The sequence below is a fragment of the Aphelocoma coerulescens genome, chromosome 2 (assembly GCF_041296385.1).
Source record: "Aphelocoma coerulescens isolate FSJ_1873_10779 chromosome 2, UR_Acoe_1.0, whole genome shotgun sequence".
NCBI classification, from domain to species: domain Eukaryota; kingdom Metazoa; phylum Chordata; class Aves; order Passeriformes; family Corvidae; genus Aphelocoma; species Aphelocoma coerulescens.
The window spans coordinates 94,171,254-94,196,714 of NC_091015.1; the positions used below are offsets into that span (position 1 = coordinate 94,171,254).

Here is a 25,461-nt window from a genome sequence, read left to right on the forward strand (position 1 = left end):
AAATTTATCTAACAAAATTAATTAATTAATTAATCTAACCTAACCAGGCTAGTAAAAATAGATTTAAAATGAGCTGGATATCTCTATATTTGATGTTAAACTTCCATTATTTTCTTCTGTTGAATATGTTCCCTGAGTCAGATGTGATAATGGGCACCTATAGGATTTATACCAAGCAAGCTAGAAGTCGTATTTGCTCAGTTCCAAGAACCAAAGGCTTTCACACAAAGAGGAAGGAGAGGAAGTTCTAACAGCACCTCAAAGCCCTTGTTTGTTCCTGAATCGAAAGCAAGTGGTTCTGCTCTGTACTTCCACTGGATGTGTTTGCCCACGTGCAAAGATGGACATAAAGCAACTCTCCTGTTTGAATCCCAGCCTCTTGTGCCTGCAGAGCCATGTCTGACACAATCGTTTGTATTTACACTGTTCTTTCAAAACTTGACCCCCTGTTCCTCATGTTCAGCTCTAACTTGATAAGTGCACCCTATTCTACATGCTTCCTTCCAGATATTAGAAAAAGTTATTATTTTCCTCAGACCAAGATCTCTCATGTGCGAAGTACTTGTCTTAAAATCCCATAATCCTGGGACTTCTGCTGTCCAGACAACATTCTGCCAAACAGAGAAACAGGATAGTCAGCAACTGCTGATCAGTAGACAGTGGAACTATTTTATTGTAGGATGACAATACCTGTCAAGGCCTAGAACTGATAAATTGTTTTCTGCATCCCAGGATTGTTTTTTAATTTCACATTTTCACAGTACTATATTTTCCTTCATATTCCATGCTCTTTACAGTCATATGCTTTTTAATTTTAGGTTAGCATACTTAAAGCTATGAGCTCCCAAATAGTGCTTTATATTTTCCAAAGACCCAACTTTCTTCTACTGATTGATCTAGCATGGTAACCCAGAACAGAAACTGACCATCTGATGGTGTTGTTGTCATGCTGTCAAAAATGAAAAAAAAACCCAATACATCCAAGAAATTAAGAATTGAAGATTTTGATGGTCCTCATGGTGGAGCAGAAATCGCCACAAGTTATAGCTACAAAATGCATAAAATACATTAAGTCTCAGTTTGGGATTTTGGAAGGTATCATCCAGTTCCAACCCCCTGTTATGGGCAGGGACACCTTCTGCTGGACCAGGTTGCTCAGAGTCCCATCCAGCCTGGCCTTGAACACTTCCAGGGATGAGGCATCCACAGCTTCTCTGGGAAACCTGTTCCAGTGTCTCACCACCCTCACAGTGAAGGATTTATTTCTAGTATCTAATGTAACCCTACTCTCTTTCAGTTTGAAGCCACTCCCCCTTGTCCTGTCACTACATGCTCTTGTAAAAAGTCCCTCCCCATCTTTTTTGTAGACTCCCATCAAGTAGTGGAAGGCTGTAATTAGGTCACCCCTTCTCTTTTCGGGGCTGAGCAATCCCAATTCTTTCAGCCTTTCCTCACAGAAGAGGTGCTCCATCCCTCTGATCCACTTGGTGGCCTCCTCTGAACTCTCTCCAAAGGTCGATGTCCTTCCTGTGCTGGGGACCCCAGAGCTGGATGAGTTATTTTCTGACATTACTGGACTGATCTGCTGAGATTCAACCCAAAACACACATACTGGAAACAAAGCTATTTGTAAAACATACAGTTATTGTGATGTACCATGGGGGTTTAAATGCTTAAAGATAACCTCTTCACAGGGATAAATGATAGCTGGATTATTTAATATAGACTAATTCATGATAGGACAAGAAGTAATGGGTTCAAGGTGAGAGAGTGGGTTTAGATTGGATATTAGGAAGAATTTCTTCACTGTGAGAGTGTGAGGCACTGGAACAGGCTGCCCAGAGAAGCTGGGGATGTCCCATCCCTGGAGGTGTTCAAGGCCAGGGTTGTTTGGGACTTCGTGCCACCTGGTCTAGTGGGAGGTTTCTCTGCCTATGGCAGGGGGTTGGAACTAGGTGATCCCTTCCATCCCAAACCACTCAGCAATTCTGTGTTTCTACGTTTTGCCATTCTCCCACGATTCCACTGGATGATTCCAGTGTGGGCTTGGCTATGAAGCAGAACCTCTGCCCGTCACCGCACCTGTTTCTTACACAGGCCCGAATCCCGCTCAGAGTTGGCAGACGCACAGTGTGGGGGGAGGTATGGGTCCTGAACCGGGGCTGTCCCGGTTCCCCCTCACGCTCCGGCGGCGGGATCCGGGCCGGCGCCGCCCGCGCGGGCGGAGGGGGCGCGGCTTGGCCCGGAGGGGGCGCGGCCACCGCCGCCCTCCCGCGCAGGCGCCCGGAGCCGGAAGTGGCGCGGGGCCGGGAAGGCGGTGGCGGCGATGGCGGAGAAGTTCGACTCCCTGGAGGAGCACCTGGAGAAGTTCGTGGAGAACATCCGGCAGCTCGGCATCATCGTTAGCGACTTCCAGCCCAGCAGCCAGACGGGGCTCAATCAGAAATTGTGAGGGGCCGTTGTCGGGGGCGGGCCGGGCTGCGGGGCCTTTCCCTTCCCCCGCAGGCCCCAGGGTGGTGCCTCAGGTCTCTCTCTCCCCGTCCCTGGGTGTCGCTGGCCTCGCACCTGCTGTCGGGGGCAGCGCAGCGACTCCTGAATCGGCTAAACCCGACCCGTTTTTCTTCCCAACAGGAATTTCATGGTGACGGGCTTGCAGGATATCGACAAATGCCGGCAGCAGCTTCACGATATCAGCGTGCCCTTGGAAGTTTTTGAGTAAGTCCTTGTGTGCCTGGAAGGGGAGATGCTGCAGTCGGTGACTCGAGGTAGCCTGGCTTCGCAGCGTGGGTATTTTGGCTGAGGGCTGTTTGTCTCTTCAACCTGGTCCTTCTAAATGTCTCATGAGAACGTGAGCAGGCAGGAGGTCATAAGTACCTCCTGCCTGTGAGAAGGCAGAAAGGTGGGAGAAGTGATAAATTATACACCTCTTTTCATAGAACCACTGGATGGTTTGAGTTGGAACGGACCTTAAAATCCATCTGATTCCAACCCCCCACCGTAGGCAGGGATGCTGCCTACTAGATGAGTTGCTCAGAGCTCAGTCCAACCTGACCTTTCAGATTTTATTTTTTTTTATTTCTAAATACGTAGACAGTAACACGAATTATGCCAAATTTAGTCATTTTATTGCATCACAGAATGGGTTGGGTTGGAAGACACCTTCAGCAATATCTGGTTCTAACACCCCTGCCATGGGCAGGGACACTGATTTAGTAAGTAAGCTTTCATTTTGGAAGTACACTTACACACAGATTAGGATGAGGATTTGAAAATAAAAGTGAAAATAAAGTAAGCGAGTACTCAGGTGTTTAGTTTCAGGAGTGGCAGTCTGTTGGCAGAGAATTAGACCATTAAAAGAAAAATGAACATAGAGGAAGAGCTGTACTAGAGAGCTTTTGTGGTATAGCTGACAATTTAGTTTACTAGTGTTTCTTGTAAGTCCACATGTTACTGGTCTGCTGTACTCCAGCGTGTTACTGGCTGTACAGGGCTTTTTCCAGTCGGGCTTTTACTCCAGCTGCGAATTTATGGTGATTGTCTGAAATGTTCTCTTTTCCTATTCATCAAGGGAGTTTCCCTTTGCCAGGACTTGTATTGCAAAACAAAAATACACATAGGTTTGCTGATGCAGTAGTGTTACTTTTCACTCTTTACTGTGATTTGTGCAGCTCCTCCTCATCCTTGATTTGCTGGGTGCCCTATTCCTGTGCTTAATGCTCACCATGTCCTAACTAGGCCACTTCCTGGTTAGTGCCCTTTCAGTTGCTTGGAAAATGACCATCTTCCTTTGATCATCTGTGCTTGTTGCCTGTGAGGAGCTGGTAGATATATTTTTTTTTGTGTGTATGCTTTTAATGCTTCCTTCACAGCTCTCCAGTCTTTCTGCAAACAGAGGTTTGCTAGCCATGGTCTCGTCCTTCAGCTGTCTTTTGGAAATGGCTGAGTTTAACTGTGGTGGTTTTTAAAATGCACGTTTCAGATAATAGTAGAAAGAAAAAGACAGCAAGGCGAATAATTCTGTACCTTGCAGAGCATGCTAGTAGGAACATGATAGTTTAGTAGAGTCTTTTCTACTTTCAGATACATAGATCAAGGCCGCAACCCTCAGCTTTACACCAAAGAGTGTCTGGAGCGAGCTTTGGCTAAAAATGAGCAAGTAAAAGGAAAAATTGACACTATGAAGGTAAACCAGAATTAATGGAAGTATAATGCAATAATGTATTTGATAAATTTTTACTTTTCTGTAAATATGTGGGCATTTTTCATTTGTGCAGTTACTAATTTCTGTTATTACGTGATTTGTCGTAGAAATTGCCCTGCACCCCTGTATCTTAATTGATGCTGATATAGCCTGTTCAGGAAAGGAAACCTGTAGTTCATCCCACAGTGGGGGATGCAGGTTTCACTGTGATTTTATATTGGTTAAAGTTATATGTAGCAGTAGAGATATTTTATTTGGGTTTTTTACAGGTGTGTAATTCTGCTGTGTGCAAACTTAGAAATAAGCAAAACGAAAGGGGTATTTTTCCAGTCTTGAATGGATATTAGGGGGTTAAAATGTCAAATGTGCTCTATAATCATCTGTTAATCTTTATAAAACTAGTGAATGCGTGCCAGTGTTTACGGTTTTCTAAACTTGTACTTAGTATGAATCTAAGCATTCTGTGATACTGTTTAGCTGCTGGAACTACTGCAGAAAAAACAGTCAGAAAAGGAAGTTTAATGAGTTCTGAGAATGTTCTTTGGCTGGGCTTAGTGTGGAGGATGACAAGTTGTACTGCACAATGTAGACATATGGAGATAAGCCCTAAGCTTCCCTTCCTTTTCTCTGTGCTTGTGAAATGATGCACTTCTAAGGCAGGTGGGAGTTGCTTTTTGAAGGTGGAGTGGATTCCGTATCATATCAAGAGGACGTGTCCTTAATCAGCTTTCCTTAATAAGGTCAGGCAGATATTGGTGCACCAGAGTTTACAAGAGAGGTCCAACTTATCTGTATTTCTTAGGAGAAAATGCAAGGGAATTTCTGGGAATTCAAGGACATTTTAGTTTGCCTGGTGCATTCCTAGTGGATTTCATTTGGGCATTTTCAGTGGATTTTGTAAACATAACTTTCTGTGTTTGTGTGGCTTTGGGGGGTTTTTGGGTACCATTCTCTTAGGTCATTGAGAGGTCATTGTTGGGTACAAATATTTCTGTTCATCGGGTAACACTGCTTGATGAAATCTAAATAAATTGTTCAGATGACATATATACATTCTTGTTTTCTTTCCAGAAATTTAAAAGCCTGTTAATTCAAGAACTGACAAAGGTGTTCCCAGAAGATATGGCAAAGTACAAAGCTATTCGAGGAGAAGATCCTCCTCCTTAAGTTGGCCTTTGATAGCTCTAAAAATGTCTCATAAACTGACACCACCTTATAAAAACATTGATTGGAGAGAGAGGGAATCCAGGCCCTCCTAACAACTGTACTAAAAATGGCAGTGGTGGCTGTAAAGGAGCTTGACGGTTGTTCATGGTTCTGGTCTGAAGCTATTGAATCTTTCTGAAGGCTTCTACTCAGTGACTGTGATTGAAACTTCCTATGGTAATCTGCTTTTCTTTCCCGAAGGGTTTGAGAGATGTAATTGCCTACAGGTCATCAATACAGAGCACCACAAAGTGCATTTCCATAGCAGAAAAACATGGTTTTTTGTCTTCTGATAAGTGTGCCTCAGGACTGTGGGCTCATCTGTTTTTGAGAGAAATGCATTTATTACACTTGATTATTTTTTATTTGTAAACTTCAGGGTTTTTTTACTGCAGTACGAACAATTGACTGCTTTTGTCTTGTCAAATTCTACCGAGCAGGAGCCTGTCAAGGGCTGCAGTTCTCATGTGTCATAATTAGTTGCAGCCAGGAAAACCTTCAGATCTTGTTCTGGGAGCTGCAGTGCAGATGGCTGAGGATATAAAAAGTGAGCATACCTGGGGACTAGCTCCTCAACAACTTTAATATTTTGTACAGTATTTAATGTAAGCTTTTGTTTATGCATTTCCTGCAAGCAGATTGTTGAATAAAAGTTTGAAAAAAATCTAAATCCTGATGTTTTTATTTTGTATGCTTCTCTTTGGAGTGTGACGTGGTAGTCTAAGTTAATCTAATTGCTGCCTGATATTACCCTGCCCTGCCCACTTGCTTTTTCTTGTAATTGTTCCACCTCTAATCACGTTTGCCTTCAGAATTTTACTGTACGAGCTTGCAAGAGAAGAGTGACAAGGAAAAGGTTCTCCATGTTTGTGTTTGGCTTGGCCTGGGTTCCCCCAGGGTCCCTAGGAGCTGTTGGAGCAAGGCCTGTGGCTGTCAAGTGGGTTGTATATAGGACACAAGTAAAGAAGGTAAAGAGTATGTTTCATGTGTGTATAATGTGGTAGGAAGAGGAGCTTAAGAGCAAAATTGTTGACAGCAGGCAGGTGAAACTGTTTAAATGGTAGTTGAGAGAACATTTAGGAGGCAAGAGGCCTGTAGATACTGGTTTGGATACTGGAATATTCTGGCACCTAGCACTGACACCAAGTTGTGTGTCAGATTTGGTGGAGTAGGACTCTTAAATAAAACTGGTGCTTCCAAGAAGTCTTATTTTTATCTCATAGATTCATAGAATCACCAAATGGTTTGCATTGGAAGGGACCTTAAAGATCTAGTTTCAACTCCCCTGCCATGGGGGAGTTGCTCAAAGCCCTCTCCAACCTGGCCTTCAATGCTTCCAGACAGGGGCATCCACAGCTTCTCAGGACAACCCATTCCAGTGTCTCACCACCCTCATAGTGAAGAATTTCTTTCTAATACCTCATTTAAACCTGCCCACTTCCAGTTTGAAGCCATCACCCTTTGTCCTGGGATTAGCCTGGAGTTAGAGAGCTGTGGGGGGGGGCAAGCAGCTCCACAGCCCAGAGGCCCTGAAAATGTGTGAAATGTCTGCTCTGTAAGTATATTAATTTTTTGTCATTAGTTAATAAATTAAGTACCCAAAGCTGGCCACAGTGCAGATGGCTACCCCCATAACACTGACACGCACACCTGCTGATGAGAAGAAGGTTCCAGACTTCCCCAGCTCAAAGGTGATTTCTGGCCAAAGCATGGATTGCATACTTTGCTTGGTATCTAGGTGGTTGTGGTTGTGGTTGTGGCAACTGGGATAGTTAGTGGACATGGAGGATTAGGGAATAACATTAGGTCACATCATCACGAGATTTCAGCAGCCTGTGTTTGTGAGGAACCTGTGTAAGAAAACATCTTTTTGGGTGGGGAATATATACACCAGGAATAAAAATAGATTAAAAGAAACCAAACCAGAAAATACTCTCTGTTAAATCATCAGATTTCCTGTTCTGCTCAGCTTCAGGTTCCAACTTTTTGACACATTATTTTATGCTTGCTTCACTTACTGTTTCTGGGCTGACCATGTAAAATATTCAATATTTAGCATAATATTGAAGAGGGGTAACTGTTGTAAATTAAGTTTGTTTCAGAGAAGAAAGGGTGGTCAGAATGAGTGTGCATGAGTTTATAATGTAGAATGAGAATTGCTAGAAACAATAGTGTCTTCCATTTCCAATTGCATATGGAACAGAAAAATCCAGCCTAGTTTTTCTCATTTGTTAATTGGTTCTCTGAAAAGGAGTCCATGTCTGAACTATCCCAATGTGTGCTTTGTTTGATGATAACCTTTAAGGCATTTGGTAAAGGAGACTGTTGGATCTTTCCTTTTTCCCACTCTTTTACCTGGATTGCATGGTTGGAGGTGAGATGGAATTTTATTTAAAGGTAACATTAAAACAACATCAGCCAGGTAGTGAAGCTTCTAAAATAGATTTGTGTTGCCCTGTAATTATCTCAAAGGAAAGTATGAAACCATTCAGGTTTCAAGTGTATCCTTGAATTTTTAGTAAGACTAATAAGATTTAGGAAGATTTTGGAAATGATAGGGAATATGTAATTACAGGTAATTATTTTTTTAACAATTATCTTTATTACATACATTGTGAGATGAGAAGATGCTAGATAATGCTGCTCAGTACACAGTTCCTTAAGATGGACTGTGTGCTCCTATACTCCATTTAGGATAAAGAAAGTTAGTGTAAAATTCTTTTGCTCATGCAGAGAAACAAATGGATCAAGAAGGTGCTAAGGATTTTGCTGCAACCTGTTAAGGTTCTGCATCCTCTGTGTCCCTTTTTTTACTGGAAGGAGAAGCAGTTGGGTGCCCAGCCTTCCCCTGTCCTTGAAACCTTTTTTGCTTAAACCTCCTTGTGAAGAACAGGTAACGCAGAGCTGTGCAGTCTGACAGGGACAGACATGGCTGCTGCAGGAGTTGGATACTGCAGCTGCTCAGCTGTTGGTTTATCCAACCTATAGCTCTTGTTTGGTTGGTTTTTTTTCATGCAGATCAAGGCACTGTCATTGTTAGCCAATTCTCAGCGTAAGATAAATCACCAGTGTGCCTGAGACAATCTGTTTCTCTCATACCACTCAGAAGAGACTCTCTTGATGGCAAAAAAAAGTCATGCTAGGCAGAGCAGTTTGGGTTTCAGTGACTGACCTTTCTAATTCAGTTGGATGAACTGCTAAGTGGTGAGAATGGTTTGATGATTGCCCAAATATTTCATATTGTGATAGTTTTATAAATTGCTTTCTTCGATGAGTGCAGTTCCCAAGTGATTGAAAGTGCTTACTGTGTGATTCTAGTAGTTACCCCAGGTACTCTCTAATCTCATCTCTGACTCTCCTCTGATCGCAGAAATAGAGCAGATAAACCCTGCAATCCACTTCGTTTTGCCCTAAGTGATCTTCGAGATTTTAACTAGATGAGTTAGAAACTACTCACTGAATTTGTAGTTTTACTGAAACCTCACTAAATAAATGTATTTAAAAGGTGAATTCTATAAACAAAGACTTAAAAAAATGCGTTAAGTGTTCCAAACAGCTTAACAGCAAGTTCATAATAGAGAAATATCCCTGCCAAGAATATTTCTGGATACTCATGTTTCAACACAAAGTCATTTCTTACTCTACTATGATTAATAGCTGCAGTGTTTCTGGGCAGGTGCCAGATGTCCTTCCAGCTCTGCAGAGCAGAGAGCCAAGGTGACACAAATATCTGCCCTGCTCTGAGAAAACTGTGCTTGCTTCATGTATTTCAATTACTTCCATATGCTTAAGATCCTTCTGTATATTTTCTTAATTAAAGTAATGGAGGAGCACACATTACAAGATACTTCTGTAACAGCTCTTGTAATGCTCTGAAATCAGGAATCTGTATTTTCTGTATTATGACATGTATCATACTGACAACTGGACTGTATTTAGTCTCAACAAGATGTAATGCAGACAGTAAAAAAGAAACATCTTTCTGCGCACTATGAAAAATTCCAAAACAATTCCTTCTCCTCTCCTGGCAGAAAAGTCCCTTCATATGCTAAGGAATGGCACTTAAAATTTCCATTCCTGGAGACCTGAACTGAGTCTACTTCACTTGCTGTTTGCAGTGTTATTACATTAAACAAATTCATCCAAATACTCCTCAAAGGAAGACAAAGCTACTTTTATATATAATATGGGAAAAGGTAATTCAGATTAGTGTCATATTATTTAATAAGTTACTTGGGTCATACTTATATAATTTCTGGAGCAAAAAAATAGCATTTATTCTTCATGTTAATTGTTGACATTCATAAACTTTTGTTTGGAATGTTACTCAGGATTCAAAATTCCTGTGTCTATACAAATGTAATGATATATACCAAGCCACTTCTGTACCATCATGGAAATTTTCAGTCCTTGTCAGTAAACAAACAGAAGCTTATAATTGTCTCTGAAATCACTGGTAGGTGCCATTTTTGTAGAGAAAATATTTTACCCCTAGTTGCCTTAGAAACACACTGCTAAAGTAAGAGATTTTCATTTAAATATATGAGAAATTCCATCTTCAAGATTATTATTTGTTTCAAAGTATTACTACCTTTTCAATAATAGACTAATATCTGCTGTCTTATTACATTTTACCTATACTTTTTTGAGACATTCTCTGATTTGGTCAAAGCTTAAGGCCCAAGAAGTTCCAGTAGATAAAAATGGCTTTGAATAGATCTCCAATCAAACAGCAGATGTCACTCGCTCTAAGACTATTTAATATAATTTCCGGTTATCACATACTAGGTTACAATACTTAAATGAATAATTGAATAGGCATCTGCTACTCAATAAAACAAAAGATGGATTCAGTGATACAGCAAATCCTATTTAAGAGAGGTATGTTAAAAGAACCCAACAACATTTCTTCTTTCAGAGATTTTAGGCATAAATTATGTGACATTGGTTTTTACCCAGCCTGGGAATTTCTCCTCTTATGCAGCACACTGCCGACGACACGTAACTTCACAGATGCACTGTTTCCATGGACAGACTTTCTGCTCTTACATAAATGGTCTTCCTAAAGTTGCTCTGTGTACACATAACCTCTGTCATCTCTAGAGGTTAATACTCATGGTTGCAGAGCATTAAGATACCAAGAAAAATCTAACTTGCTGCTCAGCAACGATGCTCTACTTAGATTGAGTGGAGGGGAAAGAACCCTTAGGAGTAGATGCTGGAACTCACTGAGATCATGGTGAAAGAGAAAGAAAGGAAGTCATTAGTAAACCTCTTTTTTCCTCTCATCTTTTTGGCTCCAAAATTTATCATAGAATCAGTTACAAAACTTGCCATGGAAATATTGCTGTTGCTGTTACCTTTTATCATTATTTGAGGAACACAAACAGCCTAAGGAAACATCATAGGCATGTGAAGAGAGGATTTGCATGCAGAGAAAATTGTGCCTCAGAGCAATGTAGCAGTACACAGCTGACTGGCTATGCTCCCCCAGTCTCCGCTGATTTAGGACTTGTAGATGTGGCACTTGGGAATGTGGTTTAGTGGTGAACTTGGCAGTGCTGTGTTAATAGTTGGGATTGATGATCTCGAGGATCTTTTCCAACCTTAACAATTCTATGATTCTGTGACATCATCGTCTTGATGTGTATTACCTTTGAGCTTAATAAGTCTCAATATTTTTCCTCCATGAATTTTTTGGGCTGCCCTCTGAACCCCTTTAAACTGCAACATCTACAAAATCTCACAGCAAGGAGTTCCATGGTTCATATTTGCATTATGGGAAGAAGTCTCTGCTTCCATTTGTTTTGAATCACTAATTTAATTCTTAGTGCTTGCATTAGAAGATGCATGGAGAATGCATCTCCTTCTCTTCACCTCACTTATGGTTGTATAGAATACTGCAATGTTCCCATCCCAATCATATTTTTTCCAGGCTTCAGGCTACTCTGTTTAGCTGTTCCTCATACAGAACTTAGCATACTTCAGATCATACTTGCCACTCTTCTCTGAACTGTTTCCAGTATTTACATCAGTCTTTTTAAAACCTGAGATGCTCTAACATTCTTTACACGGTATCTTGTTGAAGGCCATAAGGAATCCAAACAGATTCTGTCTGTGCATCTTTGATGTCCCACACTCATACACACTTTTAGGGAGCTCCAACAGTGCTCCCTGTATCTATGTAAGCCTTCCCTGCACCAAAAGCTGTGTTAGCTTTTCTCTAATACATACTTTCCTTAATATATAATCTTGCTTTTGCTATTCCTCGATGATCGAAGCATTCTTCCTTATCATTTCAGGATTACAAATGTAGCTGGCAAGTCAGATTCCTGACCTGCAAAGATACCTGCACACACTGCATTTATCCAGAACCATGGCATTTAAGGCAAAGACAATGTACACAGCTTTTAAGCAAACATTTGCATAAAGTATATGCCAATTTAGGTTCACATATAAAACCCTCCAGTATTTTTTCAGAGGATTTGTCAACATTGATAGAATGTTTAGAAATCCTCTTTTCTAAATGATGGCAGAGGACAAGGACCTTAGCCACATGTGTGTTTGCTGGATCAGGTACATGTGCTTTTTTGAGAGTAAATATTAAACTGGGAGTTACAGAGACATCCACCTTTGCACAAAGATCCTCCAGAATAAAATCATATTGCTTTGCCTAAGACCTCTTGCCACTCATACAACATTAAGTTTACTTTCAAAACAGCTTAATAGACTTAATAGGCTCAATATTAATAGAGTTTTAATATTGTAGCATGTTAACTCACCCCCGTAAGCCATCAGGAACTAGATCAAATGCATTTTGAAAAGTACAGAAAAAAAGAATTTCTGTCTCACAGCTTTGGCACTTCCTTTTCTTATCTTCTTATCTGCACCAGATCTGAGGCTGGTCAAGTAAACACAGGCCTGTTTAAATGAATATGTAAAAGTTCAAACTCATAGCCTGTGGTTGTACAATCATTTATATAGCCACAGATGCATGTTAGCAATTATATGTAAGCTGATATAAAAATGGTATTTAAATGTACAGGTATGCAGTCATGCAGCTCGACACAACCAGGAACTGCATCTTTCAGGGTCTAATGGTTCTGTACCCCACTGTGCATATCATACAGTACTGACATTTTCTTATGTAAGAATCCAGGAGCCTTTTTTGGAACTATAATTCTATATTCTCTACTAACTTATATTTTCATAAGTGAATATATGTACTTTGTGTAGTAGTATTGAACATTCTCCAGGAAGCCGTGGCCATATTGTAGCTCCATGAGCTGTAACAGCTGCTTTATTTACTCAGTGCTTTAGCAATTTCATACAGATTAAAGCCACAGCACAAGAGAGCTATTAAAAATTGAAAGGAATTATAGCAATTTTGCTGGTCTGTTTTCTCAAAGTGATCTGGTAAACTGCAGAGCTAGAAAACTGCAGAACAATTTCCACACAATTTTGTCCAGTTGTCAGTAGAATAAGAGGGGGTTGAAGTGGGTCCTAATAATCAAATTCATGGCTAATGGGATGTGTATTCCTTTCAAAGAAGGCAACCTGAAGACTCATCAATAATTAGAAATTGCTGCAAATTATTGAAGCTGGTTTATCTCTTGGGCATAGCAACAGAAAAAAGTATTGCAGAGGCAGCAGTATTTGGGGAGATGTGATGATGAGGCAAAAGGCTATTCTGATCCATTTTTATAGTAGTTGTCTTTGCAACAGTCCTGAGGCAGCCCCAGTAAGGGCAGGATGAAAGATTTAGATTTGCCTGAGGAATTGACAATATTCTCCCATTCTTCCATTGGTCTGAATTGACTCTGTTCACTAGAATAAAAATCTTGTTTAATTTTGCAGCTTTTGCAATAACTGTGGAACCCAGGGACCTGAGGGCAGGGATCGATTTACCTCCTCTTTAGTGTTTAGGTGCACTGACCAACAAATTGCTTTCTAATTTCAAAGGGCTGATGTATTTTAAAGGACAATGCTGCCCTATTGTTGCAGAGAGAATATGCAAAATTGACTGGATTTTTTTATACAGTTGAAGCTCTTACACAACAGTTGCCTTTAGTATTATTGCAACTAAGATTAAAAATAATTGCAAAACCAGAGTGACTCTAAATATTAAAGCCAGAGAATTCAAAAGAAGATAAAGAAGCTTAATAAAATGCTTATGTATAAGGCTAGAAGAGACAAGATCATCTTACCAGCCCCAATATATTTTTGAGAAATTCTTCATATTGGAGAACATAAGGTTTCGCTCAGGCATTCTTTGACTTAGTTATAAAAGTTGAGCTAGGCTAAAATATGTCACTAAAAAACAGGTAGAGTCCAAAAGTAGGTCTTAGACACGATGGCTCTGATGTAAAGTAAACTTTCTGACCCTCAAAGTTACGAGCAAGCTCTAGCAGTTATGTGCCTTATCTGAGCTATCAAAGTGATGACTCGTATCCCTCTTTTTTCTCTCTGCAAGTGACTTATCCATGTTTCTCAAGGCAGACAGGAACAAAGCCAAAACCGTAAGAGAATAAGTCTTGTTAATTGTGTGCTGGAATAGTCTATGAGGGACAGACTGGGAGTAGTGAGGGACAGAGGTCCATCCTGAGCTCCTTGTCAACATTCCAGGTGAAAACTGTCATAGAATTGTTTAGATTGGAAAAGGCCTTTAAGACCATTGAGTCCAACCACTAACCCATCACAGCCAAGTCCAGCACTAAACCATATCCTAAGTGCCACGTCTACACAGCTTTTAAATAGCCCCACGGCTGCAAATATTCAGCAGCCAAGTCCTCTCCTTGCAGAGCTGCACAGGTAAAGCCCAGGTGCAGTGTGCAGGTGCATTAGGCTGCAATTACCTGAGGGTCTCCCAAAATGCTCTTACAGTCCTGTCTGCAGTTTCATGTCCCCACAACATCTATACCCTGTATCAGGAATCAGCCCTGCTATGGTCTGAGTCTAACACATATACACCCTGTAAGGTTTTTTAAGAGTAAAAGCATCCTTGGTGCTCATTTATGTGAAGCAGCATTTCAAAATGGAACCCTACCATGTAAATAAACCACCAGGCCACTGTAATCCAGAAAATAACAAGAGTGACGAGGAGGCATCTCCAAAGAGCAGTGCAAGTACTAATTTTCAGAATATTCCTGTGGCAAGTGTGGTTCAAGTTGCAGAATTATAAGGTGAATGAGAAACATAAACACAGGCCACAGGCAGAGGAGATGTAGAAACCAGACTCCAGCTGCCTTCAGATCTGCTCCTCAGATAGCCTAGAAATGTTTTTTATGTGCAGTACAGATAATCAGAAAGCATGCCAGCCTTAAACTGAAGGAGTGCTAAACTGATCAATATGACAAAATGTTTTGAAGCAGCATTAGTTTGCAAAGCTGCTCAAATCTGTTTTGTTCAAGCTGTGTTAAAATTAATTTTAATGCATTTTAGCAAGTATGTCAGAAGAATTCTGAGGGGAGAAGTCTATTGAAACAGATCACTCACCAGACCCAGAGAGAATGGTTTTACAGCCTGGCTCATAAAAACAACTTTTGTCTGTTTAGCAAGATGCCCCAGGAACCGATTTTCTAGAGCCATTGTAATTTCTCACCATGAAAATTGCAGGTTGTTTTCAAGAAAGGCTAAACACCAGCAGAACCTTTGTGTGTTTGCTCCACTTTCTGCCGAGGAGCTTTGGCTGCAGCTTTCTGAGCATCATATCTCATTTACAAGGTGACCCAGAACACAAAACCTTGTAATTAGCCTGAAAACCCAACCTGCTTTCTCTCCCTGCCTGCCAGCCCCCTCGCCTTCTGCTGCCCGTGGTTGCGATGGCAGCGTTTTCCCAACAAAGGGGGGTCTCGTGCAGAAGGAGAACAGCAGAGCCAAGATATTCAGAGCTTTTGCATGTGGTCAGATAAATATTCATGATGCAACTGTGTGCTTAAGAGCTGCTTTTTGAATTAAGTTCTAAGGCATTGTTCATCCTCAAATAACACCCAGGAGAAACTTTTCCTTATTTAAAAATAAACACATTCCTAGATAGACTGCAAATGGGAAATCACTTTCCTTCCCCAAGCAGCAATAGGGAAGTGCCAAGTGAGGAGATTGCTGTACAAAGCAGGATGAATCAGGTGCTTGACCAGTGTAAATTGGTGTGTTGAGATCTGTAAAACCTCCCCAGTTTTCACTAGATGATGGTTATCACTTAGCCCACTGTGTTCATGGTACAGTCGAAAGCAGAATCATTCTGACTGATGATAAATTATGCAGTGGTCTATGTATTCCTCCTAAGTATGTGGCACGAATTTCTTACAGGATACTGTTCCGGTTTGGTCAAATTTAGAGATATATCCTCTGAGAGAGGCACAACCACACCTCCCCTGACCAGGTTCGGGAAAAATAAATTTTCCTTGAAGGAAAGTGAAGGAGATAAAATCTATTTATTTAACAAACACACGGGAAAAGGAAAATAATGCTAAATAATAAAATCTTTTGCTGTGAAGAAAAAAACCTGGGAAAGTGTTCGAGTCCTCTCTTTGGTCTCCTCGGAGCTGGGGCTTGGCCCAGGGCCAGGCCCTCTGTGCTCGGTGGAAAGTCCTCCCAATGTGCTCTGATATTGAAGCATTCCACAGAAAAAGGGAAAAAAATCCGAAATTCCAGGGAAGGAAAAAAAGTTCAACTCTCAGTCTCCCTCCGGAGAAAAAGAAACTGAAAAACTGGCTGAAAGCTGGCTGGGAAAAAAAAAAAGTCGCTATCTCTATGTGACCTTGAACAAGCTGCAAACTGCTTTGAAAAAGTTTTGCTCAGTTTTTTCCTTTCCCCTCTCAAGCTCAGTTTAAGGGCATAGAAAGGCACAAGAATTAATTTCTGAGCATAGGGCAACGATATGGGATACACATCATAAAGTCACCCCAAGACAGATACAAATCACAAGAGGTCATAAGTAAATACTTACATCTGTAAATGTATTAAGCTGTTGATCTTCTTCTAAATGATTTCCCATCTTATCCTGTGTGGCTTTCTCTTTTTTCATGTCACTGAATTTTTTTCTTTACCTTGAGATGGTATAACAACCAAAATGTCTGAATATGCTTTGCCACCTATTTCAACACTTCAAAAAAAAAAAAAAGTTATAAAAAAAAAAGTACTCTGGGATGATTTCAACAGCTTTTTTTGAAATAGTTAACATCTATGCTGACCAGGGCTTATTTTAGCTCATAAATCTTATAAGCGTCAGAAAAGATGCTGTACCTTCAGCAGAACACTGATTAGTATAATACATCTTTCTGTCATAAACTGACAGAGATGCAGATACAAAGAAATAGAAGGACTTGAGTGGTAGAGATCAACTTCAGGTTTGGTGACATTAAAACACCTCAAGGAAAGAAGGCTGCTTCTATCTGGGTATCCACATTTGGATTAAGGATTTTATATTTTTTAACCAGTGTATGGATATTATATGTATATGTTAGTGGCAGGCTGCTGTAAAGTGAAAGACTGAGAAGTACTCTATCACTACAAAGTACATTTTGCTTTCTTCTGAATAATACAAAGTAGACTGTAATTCATTCTTGAAATAACAGAATTTACTTGATGTTGAAATTAATAACTTATGCAGTTGCTTAGCAACTCAGACAATACTAACATCCTTAGCCAGGTATCAAGTTCCTTTTCTGAATTTCTGACAGTATCTTTCATTTAAAGCTTTGGAATAGCTTCCCTGCTTCTTCTTCTTCTCTAAACCCAAGGCTCTCCCCTTCCTTTTCTTTCTGTACAAGAGGTAGCCTTGATTTAGGTGAAGTGATTCCACAGAATTGGAAGCTGTGATGTATTTGATACATCTCTAAGAGCTTTGAACCATTTATGAGGAAATGCAGCTGACTTTTGTTTTCATTAAGTAATTTGGTTAATTTTAATTGATTTTTTTTAACCTGTTCTTTGTCCTGAACCACGTACATTACTGATGTGACTGGGATTAATGGAAAAGTGGACTTCATAGTGTACAGAAGCAAACTTCTCTGTCATGCTGTAAAAAAGAACTTTGCACCAGACTTGGGTCAGATGTGCACAGTGAAATTACAAGAGGAAAATTTTCCAGCAACAAGGCACGGCAATAGAAATGCCAGTGACATGTAAGGAAGGAATTCTTCCATGGTGAGAGTAGTTAAGCACTGAAACAGGTTGACCAAAGAAGTAGTAAATTTCCTTCCTTGGCAAGCCTCACCTGGATGACTTCTAGAAATCCTTTCCAATCATGTTTTCTGTGATTCCATTTAGGGGACAAGTTATTTGTGTTTTTCTGTGATTTCTGCACCAGGACACATTACGGATTACATTCCCCACTAAAATACATTATGAAGATGACTAGGCCCCATGGTGAGGCTTAGATAATGGAACAGACTATGAGAAAATAGGGAACATAACAAGAGAAACTGCCAAACATAACAAAGAGCAGAGTGAGCAGCTGGAAAACATTACAGTGTAACACCATGAGATGTGGCTGGATTTCACAGCTGGTTATGGGGAACTGTGTGAGAGAAGGACAAGCTCTCCAGGTAACTGTAAGAAAACTGGAGGGCAATACTGGAGTCTTTTTGGGGAGTACAATCTTGGAAAAAAACCCCACAGTGTCCAGGTTACCATATCAATAAATCTTGTAGAGGTTTGGAAAAACTTCTTCACAGAAAGGGTTGTCAAGCACTGGCACTTGAGGCTGCCCAGGGAAGTGGTAGAGTCACTATCCATAAAAGTTTTAAAAAAATGTGTAAATGTGGCACTTGGGGACACAGTTTAGTGGTGGACTTGGCACTGCTGGGTTAACAGTTGGACTGGATGATCTTAGAGGTCTTTTCCAACCTTAATGATTCTACACCATGTAAGGCTGAGATGTGATAGCTAAAGGTATCAGAAATGCCAAATGTGGTTATGGATGTAGCAAAACTGGAACCAATGGGGAAAAAGTAATTAAAGTGGTTTATTTGGGAGGAGACAAGGGTGGGAAAAGAGATGGATCAAGATGGGGGGCGGGAATTATAAGCATGGGAAAATGGAGAAAAGTGTGGATAGATGAGGACAGCCATGTATAAGCAAGCTGCTGGTTGATACGGCTGTCTGATCAAGCCCTGCATCAACTGCAGTCTCTCCTACCTTCTTCCTATATCCTATTCTCTACTATTTTTTCCTGTGCATTCTCAGTCTCCAGCCTGTGCTTGTGTGGAGAAGTCTAAGAGTCAGCAACCAGAGAAGGGGCCATGGGTCACAAGGGTTCATACTGCCAACAGCAGGGCAGCACAGGATGTAGACATCCCTCTGTGATGAGGGAAAGGAGATTAGGGCTGGGGCCTACGAGTTGCCTATGTGAAGTGGAAGACTTGGCAGAGCTGCTTCTGGGAAGAGCTGATAGGTGATATCCTGCCATTACAGCACTCACTCCATTGTCCCTCCTCATTCCAGGTGGGACAGGATCAGTCTGACAATCTTCAGCAAGGACAGGACTTTGAAGGGCTGGATATAAAATGTTTTGCCCTGTTCAGTCACATGACTTTTTTAACCTTGACATTTCTGGTCCAAATATCATAGTAGATATTGCTGGCAAATTACAAAAAAACAGGAGGAGGGATGAGGATAAGAATATGCAGCAGTAGATGTTTGCTTATTCCTTTCTTAATTGTTTGGCTGCCATGGAGATAAGCATAGTGCATAGTTCCAGTGGGAACTACTGTTATTCCTGCACATGCAATTCTGCAGCTCTGTGTATGTCTATCAAGCCTTAAAAATAAGGTATTTCAGGAGAGATTGAATTTAGGAATTCTGAATCTCACACCTAAAAGCGATTGTCTTTCAATGGTCTCTCAAAGACTTGAGACTAAGGACTGTCTGTCCATATCTGAGGTTTTTGTTGCGGTGGTTGATAGCTGCCGCCAGAGTGACTGGGGAGCTGCGAGGCCCCACAACAGCTGTTGACTCCTGGTTGGCCAGCTCTGAGGTTTAACATCTCCTCTCAGCTCACGGCCAGCACCCAAAAACCTGTGCAGCCTTATGTAGATTGTTGGGTTTTGGTTGGCCCGTTGGCCCTCCACCCCTTTTCGCTTTGAATATGTATGTTTCATCTTTAATATGTATGCCTTCTAAAATGTTCTTCGCTGTTCGATGCCCCATTGGTCCCCTATCCCCTCCTCCCTCCCCTCTCCTTCCCCATTGGTTTGTGGGTTGTCAGTCTGTACCGCCTCTCCTCCCCGCTATCAAACCCCTGGACTTTCCAGTACCCTTGGCTTTTGTCCCTGGACCCTTCCCACAATAAATCGTTGGAAACCTACATGGAAGACCCCTCTTGTCTCCTTTGTCCTTGGCTGACGCTTTTGGATCCTTGGTGCTTGTGGGTGTGTGTGCCTCCACCCCACAGGTGGTTAGAGTGCTTGTGTGTTGGCTTTGTGTCCCCACCGGGAGCCCCCAACGGGAGATCGGCTGCTCCAGGAGTGCCAGACCTCACACAGGGTGCTCGGGGAAGGCGCAGCACAGTTCCTACCCCCTTCACCTGTGAGCTGTGTCAGGTTTTGAAATGAGTTTTGAAGAACAGGAATTTTGTCTATGAGTTATTACAATAATTTATTTAGCTCTATGAGCTTTGTTCTGTGTTTTTTTTTTTTCTTGTATTTCAGTAAGGCTTAATCAGCTGAGCAAAAATGGGGAGATGGTGGCAAGCTATTGACATTTTATTTGATATTTCATTTCTCTTTCCATAGGGGACTCTTTCAGAAGGAAGATTTCTGCAGTTGACATCTCTGGTCTGATTCCACAGCTGGGAGGAGTATATCTGCATGTACAGACTGCTGTTCTTGTTTAAGTTAGTGCTTCTGGAAGGTTTAATGGGAATATACTCGTCCTCTTCATGCATTCTGATGCCTACAGATAAGAGAAAAGAAAGCCCAGCACCTTGAGAGCCTCTCCAGCTCATAAGAAAGATTGAGGCAAGGCACAAGCTTTAAGCACCGCTCTCGAAGTCTGTCATGCCTTCACCCAGGGTGGAGGAAAACATCTAACCCACAGTCAAAGAACAGAACTACACAGACTGAGATGACAGAACAAAGAGAAATGGATCTACATGAAGGCACCCCAAGAAGCACTAGAGCACAGGTTGGAAGAATGGCTGGCATCAATGGCCACTGATGTATGTGACAGAGATAAAATCAGTAGCAACTAAGGAAGGTGCTGCTTGCACCAAGGCAGCAGGACAACTGCCTCGACCGGCACTGACAGCAAGAGAGTGGCTGCACAGCTATGTCATGTGGGTTGTGCCACTCTCATCCTGAAATTCCAGTGGGAAGACAGACTGCAGCCACAAGACACACAAAATGAGGAAGTAACAGAAGATGGTCAGCCACCTTCCCTAACATCTTCGGTGGCTGTTGTAAGTCAACTCCTGAGGCAAAAGATTATGCTTCAATAACTGGGGACTCCTGAGGGGTACTAAATAACTGGCCCAAAGCAGCTACCAGCAAGGAGATTTCAGAGTACATAGCAAGGATTCAGCAGCTGGCACCTCTTATTCTCCATGTTATGCAGAAATGATCCATCCCATACTACCAGTGTACATGCTTATATGAGTAAAACTGAGGAAAGAATGATAGGATGGGTGGAGAATGGGTTTTGTTTAAAATTAATATCACCTTCCCTTCTCATAGGGTCTCATATTGATTTTCATTACTTTAATTTGAAAGGATTCCAGTCCTTGTTTTTTGAATATATCACTGTCATATTGGGTATTCAGCAGCTTCTAGGCAAGTGTTCTAAAATTTAAGCTATACTTGCCATAAATCTCTGACTCAATAATCATTAATTATTCCATACAAAGTAGGACAGGTTGGGATGTTGAGGGCTTTTCATCTAAGACTTCCTGGTATCAAGAATATTCCACCCTTTTATTTGTGGGGGTAAGGTCTGACAAATTAAAGGAAGGTGAATATGCACATGCAAAGGGTTGGATTGAGGGAGCAAGGATTGAGAAGTGGTACTCCAGTTCTACTTACTGCAAAAGCCTAAAAGTGATCTCTGGCGCTAACCCTCATTCGCACACATTTACCTCATCCTGTGAAGTTTGCAGAGAAAGTCTCCTGCTATCAGCAGGATACTTCTTGGTTGCTTGCAGTTCAAATTAGCCTGTGAGGTGCCACTTGAGAAACTGCAATACAGTTTCATGGTGAGAGTGTTCAGAAAGATCTTTAGATCCTGATTTCCCCAGGCAGAGAAACACCGTCTCTGCGGCATTGTCTCTGATGTCCACCTCAGGGCTCTTTTATAAAAGAGATGACAGCACTGCTTTCTTTACTCACCGTGTTCTCTTTCCTCCGTAGCTCCTGTCTGTGTGCTAGGTGAGACCATCCTCTGCAGGACTTTACAGAAGGAGAATTGCTAACATATAAACATTGACACTTCTAGCCAATTTTTTTAGGGCTTAGGCAGCAAGAAACTTTTGAGAATCTAAAATTTGAATCTAGGAACCAGGAGGGATAGCTAGACAACACTTGAGTGCATAACTCCTGTAAATCTTGCCTTGCTAGAATTGTCAACACCACTTCTTCCTTGCTGCACTTTGACCTTCTCAGAAGGTCATCTGGTTATTGCCAGACCAGTTCCACTCTTGAAACGAAGAGAAGCCAAGGTGATACATATGTTCATGCTTAACATGAATGCAGTGCTACTAACCCTGTAAATCAGAATACAGGTGGAAATTATTTGATTCCCTCCTTCTAATGAAATAACTCATTCTTACTTTTACTTGAGCACAAAGAGGCTGAAACAGCAGCTCTAGCTCCAGTGGTCACCTTGTTCATTACACTTTCCCTATGTAAGTAAGCATGCAAAGGGAACACCAGAGGCTGTAGCTGTAGAAATCACTGAATGGAACACAGCAACTTATTCTACTGCTAAATATTTATAATTTCATGAATCCCTAGCTCACCTTTGGGACACTCACCAGTTTTGTTGTAAATAGTAATTTGCTGGGAGCATGTCTCTGCTTTGTGATAGAAGCCAAATGTGGATTATAACGTAAGCCTTTTAATCAAATGTTTACAGAAACAGTAAAACAATCCAAGCAAGGAATATTATGTATGGACAAGCAAATGCACAAGCAAAAAAGTAAACATGTAAAAAGCAACACATGGAAAAATATCAGTGATTCTAATGGAAACTGGGTAGAGATTCCAGATCAAAAGGTGTCAGTGGAGGCTCTCAATACAGACAGATTCAAATCCACTCATGTAATGTTGCATTCAAGTCTATGTGCAAAGGGGAAGCACACCTTGTGTGCAAAGGTCAAGAAGTTATTGTTAGCAAAGGTAAAATTTTAAGTCTAATTCAGAAATCATTATTGGTCTAGATCTAATTATTACAGAAAAAAAATAATAATGCAGGTAGAATAAAAAGCCACAGTAATAGCAGTAATACAACTGTAAAGTGAACAACATATGGAATCCTTTACCAGGAGAAATATGATGTTCATTTTGACAGTATGATATATACATAATACTGTGTACACACAAATTGTATGTTTGCTAACATGCCTGCACACCTTTCTCTTTCATCCTTGGTCTGCAGCTCCAGGTTACACAGCACAATTTATATTAAATTTAGATTTATGTATGCTATATACTACTTCTTTGCTCTTCTTCCTGGCCCTAACCACAGTTTTGTCCAGCTCCAGGTCTGCAGGTTAATTGATCATTACTGATCTTTTTATAACATGGGGTCTTCAGTGCCAGTCCTGTGCCCCACCTCTTCTCATCCTGTAGATGTAATCCTGTCTGCCACATCTTGTGGTGTCATTGCAGACATGTATTTCTCCACTCAATAGCATTTTATTAAAGTTGTAAAAATTCTCAATCTGCCTGGAACAACTGTTTGTTACCGTCACCTATAGCAAACAACACTTCTATCCCACAAAGATAAACCAAACATATAGATACATCAGTTAAAAAAATTGCTGCCACATCCAAACCACATAAAATAAAGCTGCAGGCAGGTCACAAGACCAGACAAGCCTCAGTTCTGAGCCCTTGCAGACTCAATACCAGGCTTGTGGCATGTTACTAGCAGTGACAACATCACATCACAGGGCTACAGTTACACTGGCATGGTGCCCAAAGCAAAAAGCAACTAGGCAAAAGCAACACCAAGGCACTACCTGAACTCTTATCACAGTTGTGAAGCTTCACACCTGTGGCAGGAGGATGGCCTTGTGCCAGAGGGGCAAGAAGTGTGAGGCAGCAACAAGGAGAAGGCTTCTCCACAAGAGATGACTCAGGAGCTGAGGATGACCACCTCACAGGCAGGAACAGTGCCTTGTTCAATCAGAACAGCTTTGCAGCACCCAGGCCCAGTGGGTGGTAGTTTTCCTTCTTACCAGTGACATCTCCTTCTCAGGTCTTTCACTTCTACTCCTTTGCAGCCGTTCTTGTTCCTGGCTTAATGACATTCTTGTTTGTGGGAAATGACTGTCTGGTGTGCTTAGACTCTGAGAAGAATTTATCCTTTTTCTTAGGTTTGTGGGGGGTGTTTCTAAGGGCAGAAATTGACTTATGATGAGCTGCTAAGGACACTTTTCTTCAGAAATGGGTGGAAGTAGTGATGGAGAACATCATGGCAGAGAGCTGGTAGAGGAATAGGTCAGCATCAGCATGCAGAGGTGATAGAGTTAAAAGACAAAGGTGTGGATGGTCTACCAGCATGGGGAGAGGGTTGTTCTGTGGTTGTGTTTCCTGCTGTTTTCTTCAGGAATTGGATAGCTGGGGAGCTTTTGCCCCAGATGAGGGAATATTTTCCATATGCTGATGACAATGTAGGTCTTGCCACTCAGAAAGTATGTACCTGTGCCCTATTTCCACATCCAGCATCTCACTGCTGTCAAAAAGCACCCTGAAGTTGGGGGCTATTTCTGGAAGAAACTACTTCACAGAAACAGGAATGGTCTGTTCAGGCCCGTGTGAGGGTGCCTGAGGGCAGAGTGGAGTGGCTTTGGTGCCCTTCTGGGATGAGCGTGTTGCATCACGTATAGAGATCTGCAGCAGAAGACTTTGGATGAGTTTGCCTAGAAAGGGAAGACCTTAAAAGCAGTGGTGAAGGTCAAGAAGAGCGGTAAGTGTTGATGGCATGTGACAGAGCAGGTTCTCAAGATGTCAGCACATCTCCATGCAATGCCTTTAGTTACCCAGATGGGAAAGGTAAAGGAAAGACAAAGGGAAGAGGAACCTGCTCTCGGCTGAAGAGCAAGGACAGTCTGCAGTCTCCAGATAAATGCTTTAAACCTGCAGATGCAATATTGTTGGTGATTCCAGAGATGTGACCAGTTATTGTCAGGGTGAAAAGAGGCTCAGAAAGTTTCTTCTACAACTATTGCTCTGATATCTTCAGTTTCATGTCCTGTTGTTGACACTTCATTTGGTTTTCCTCTCCTCATTTGCAGTGTTACCCCAGGTGCTGTGCCAGCCCATATCCACTCAGCTGGAATGCAGACCTCCACCAAGAGATCTGGGTGTGCACCATTGTTTCTCTGTATCTGTCAATACAATGGAAATCTGTATTGTTTTTTTCATGGAAATAAGTATGAGCATATCTTCCCCATATCTGCAGCATGGCAAAGCCATAATAGACTCACATAACTCTTTGTGTGAGTTTTTCTTCCACTTCAAGTCACTGTGGTCAGAAGCTGCTAAGGACCCATGCATTAACTGGTAGAGATTCTACAGAAATGTATTGGTTGTAATTTGTATTTTTTTAAGTTGAGAGAAGGAAGAGTGTTTGAAAAAGAGCTGACAAGTGCTAAAGGCAAGGTCAAAGTCACCCACTGTTCTCCCTTTGTCCACAAGTCCAGTCATTTTTATCATAGACAGCAATCAGATTGTTCAGGCATGACTGACCCTTGGTAAACCCATGTTGATTCTTCCTAATCACTTCCTTCTTCATGGACCCAGAAATGTGGTCCAAGGGGCCTTGGTCCAGGATTTTTGCAGGCTGGCCAGCCTATAAATCCTGGTTCTCGGTCTCAGATCCTTTTAGGCACTCTT

The 25,461-nt window shown here is 41.5% G+C and overlaps 1 protein-coding gene across 1 annotated transcript; it reads left to right on the forward strand.

The window, feature by feature from the left end:
* The first annotated feature begins 2,276 nt into the window (after positions 1 to 2,276).
* Positions 2,277 to 6,059, forward strand: MED10 (mediator complex subunit 10). The gene is made up of 4 exons (XM_069004085.1): positions 2,277 to 2,448; positions 2,632 to 2,715; positions 4,081 to 4,183; positions 5,273 to 6,059. Exons 1-4 carry the CDS (start codon positions 2,327 to 2,329, stop codon positions 5,366 to 5,368), a joined length of 405 nt encoding a protein of 134 aa, XP_068860186.1. The 5' UTR covers positions 2,277 to 2,326; the 3' UTR covers positions 5,369 to 6,059.
* Positions 6,060 to 25,461: the final 19,402 nt, after the last annotated feature.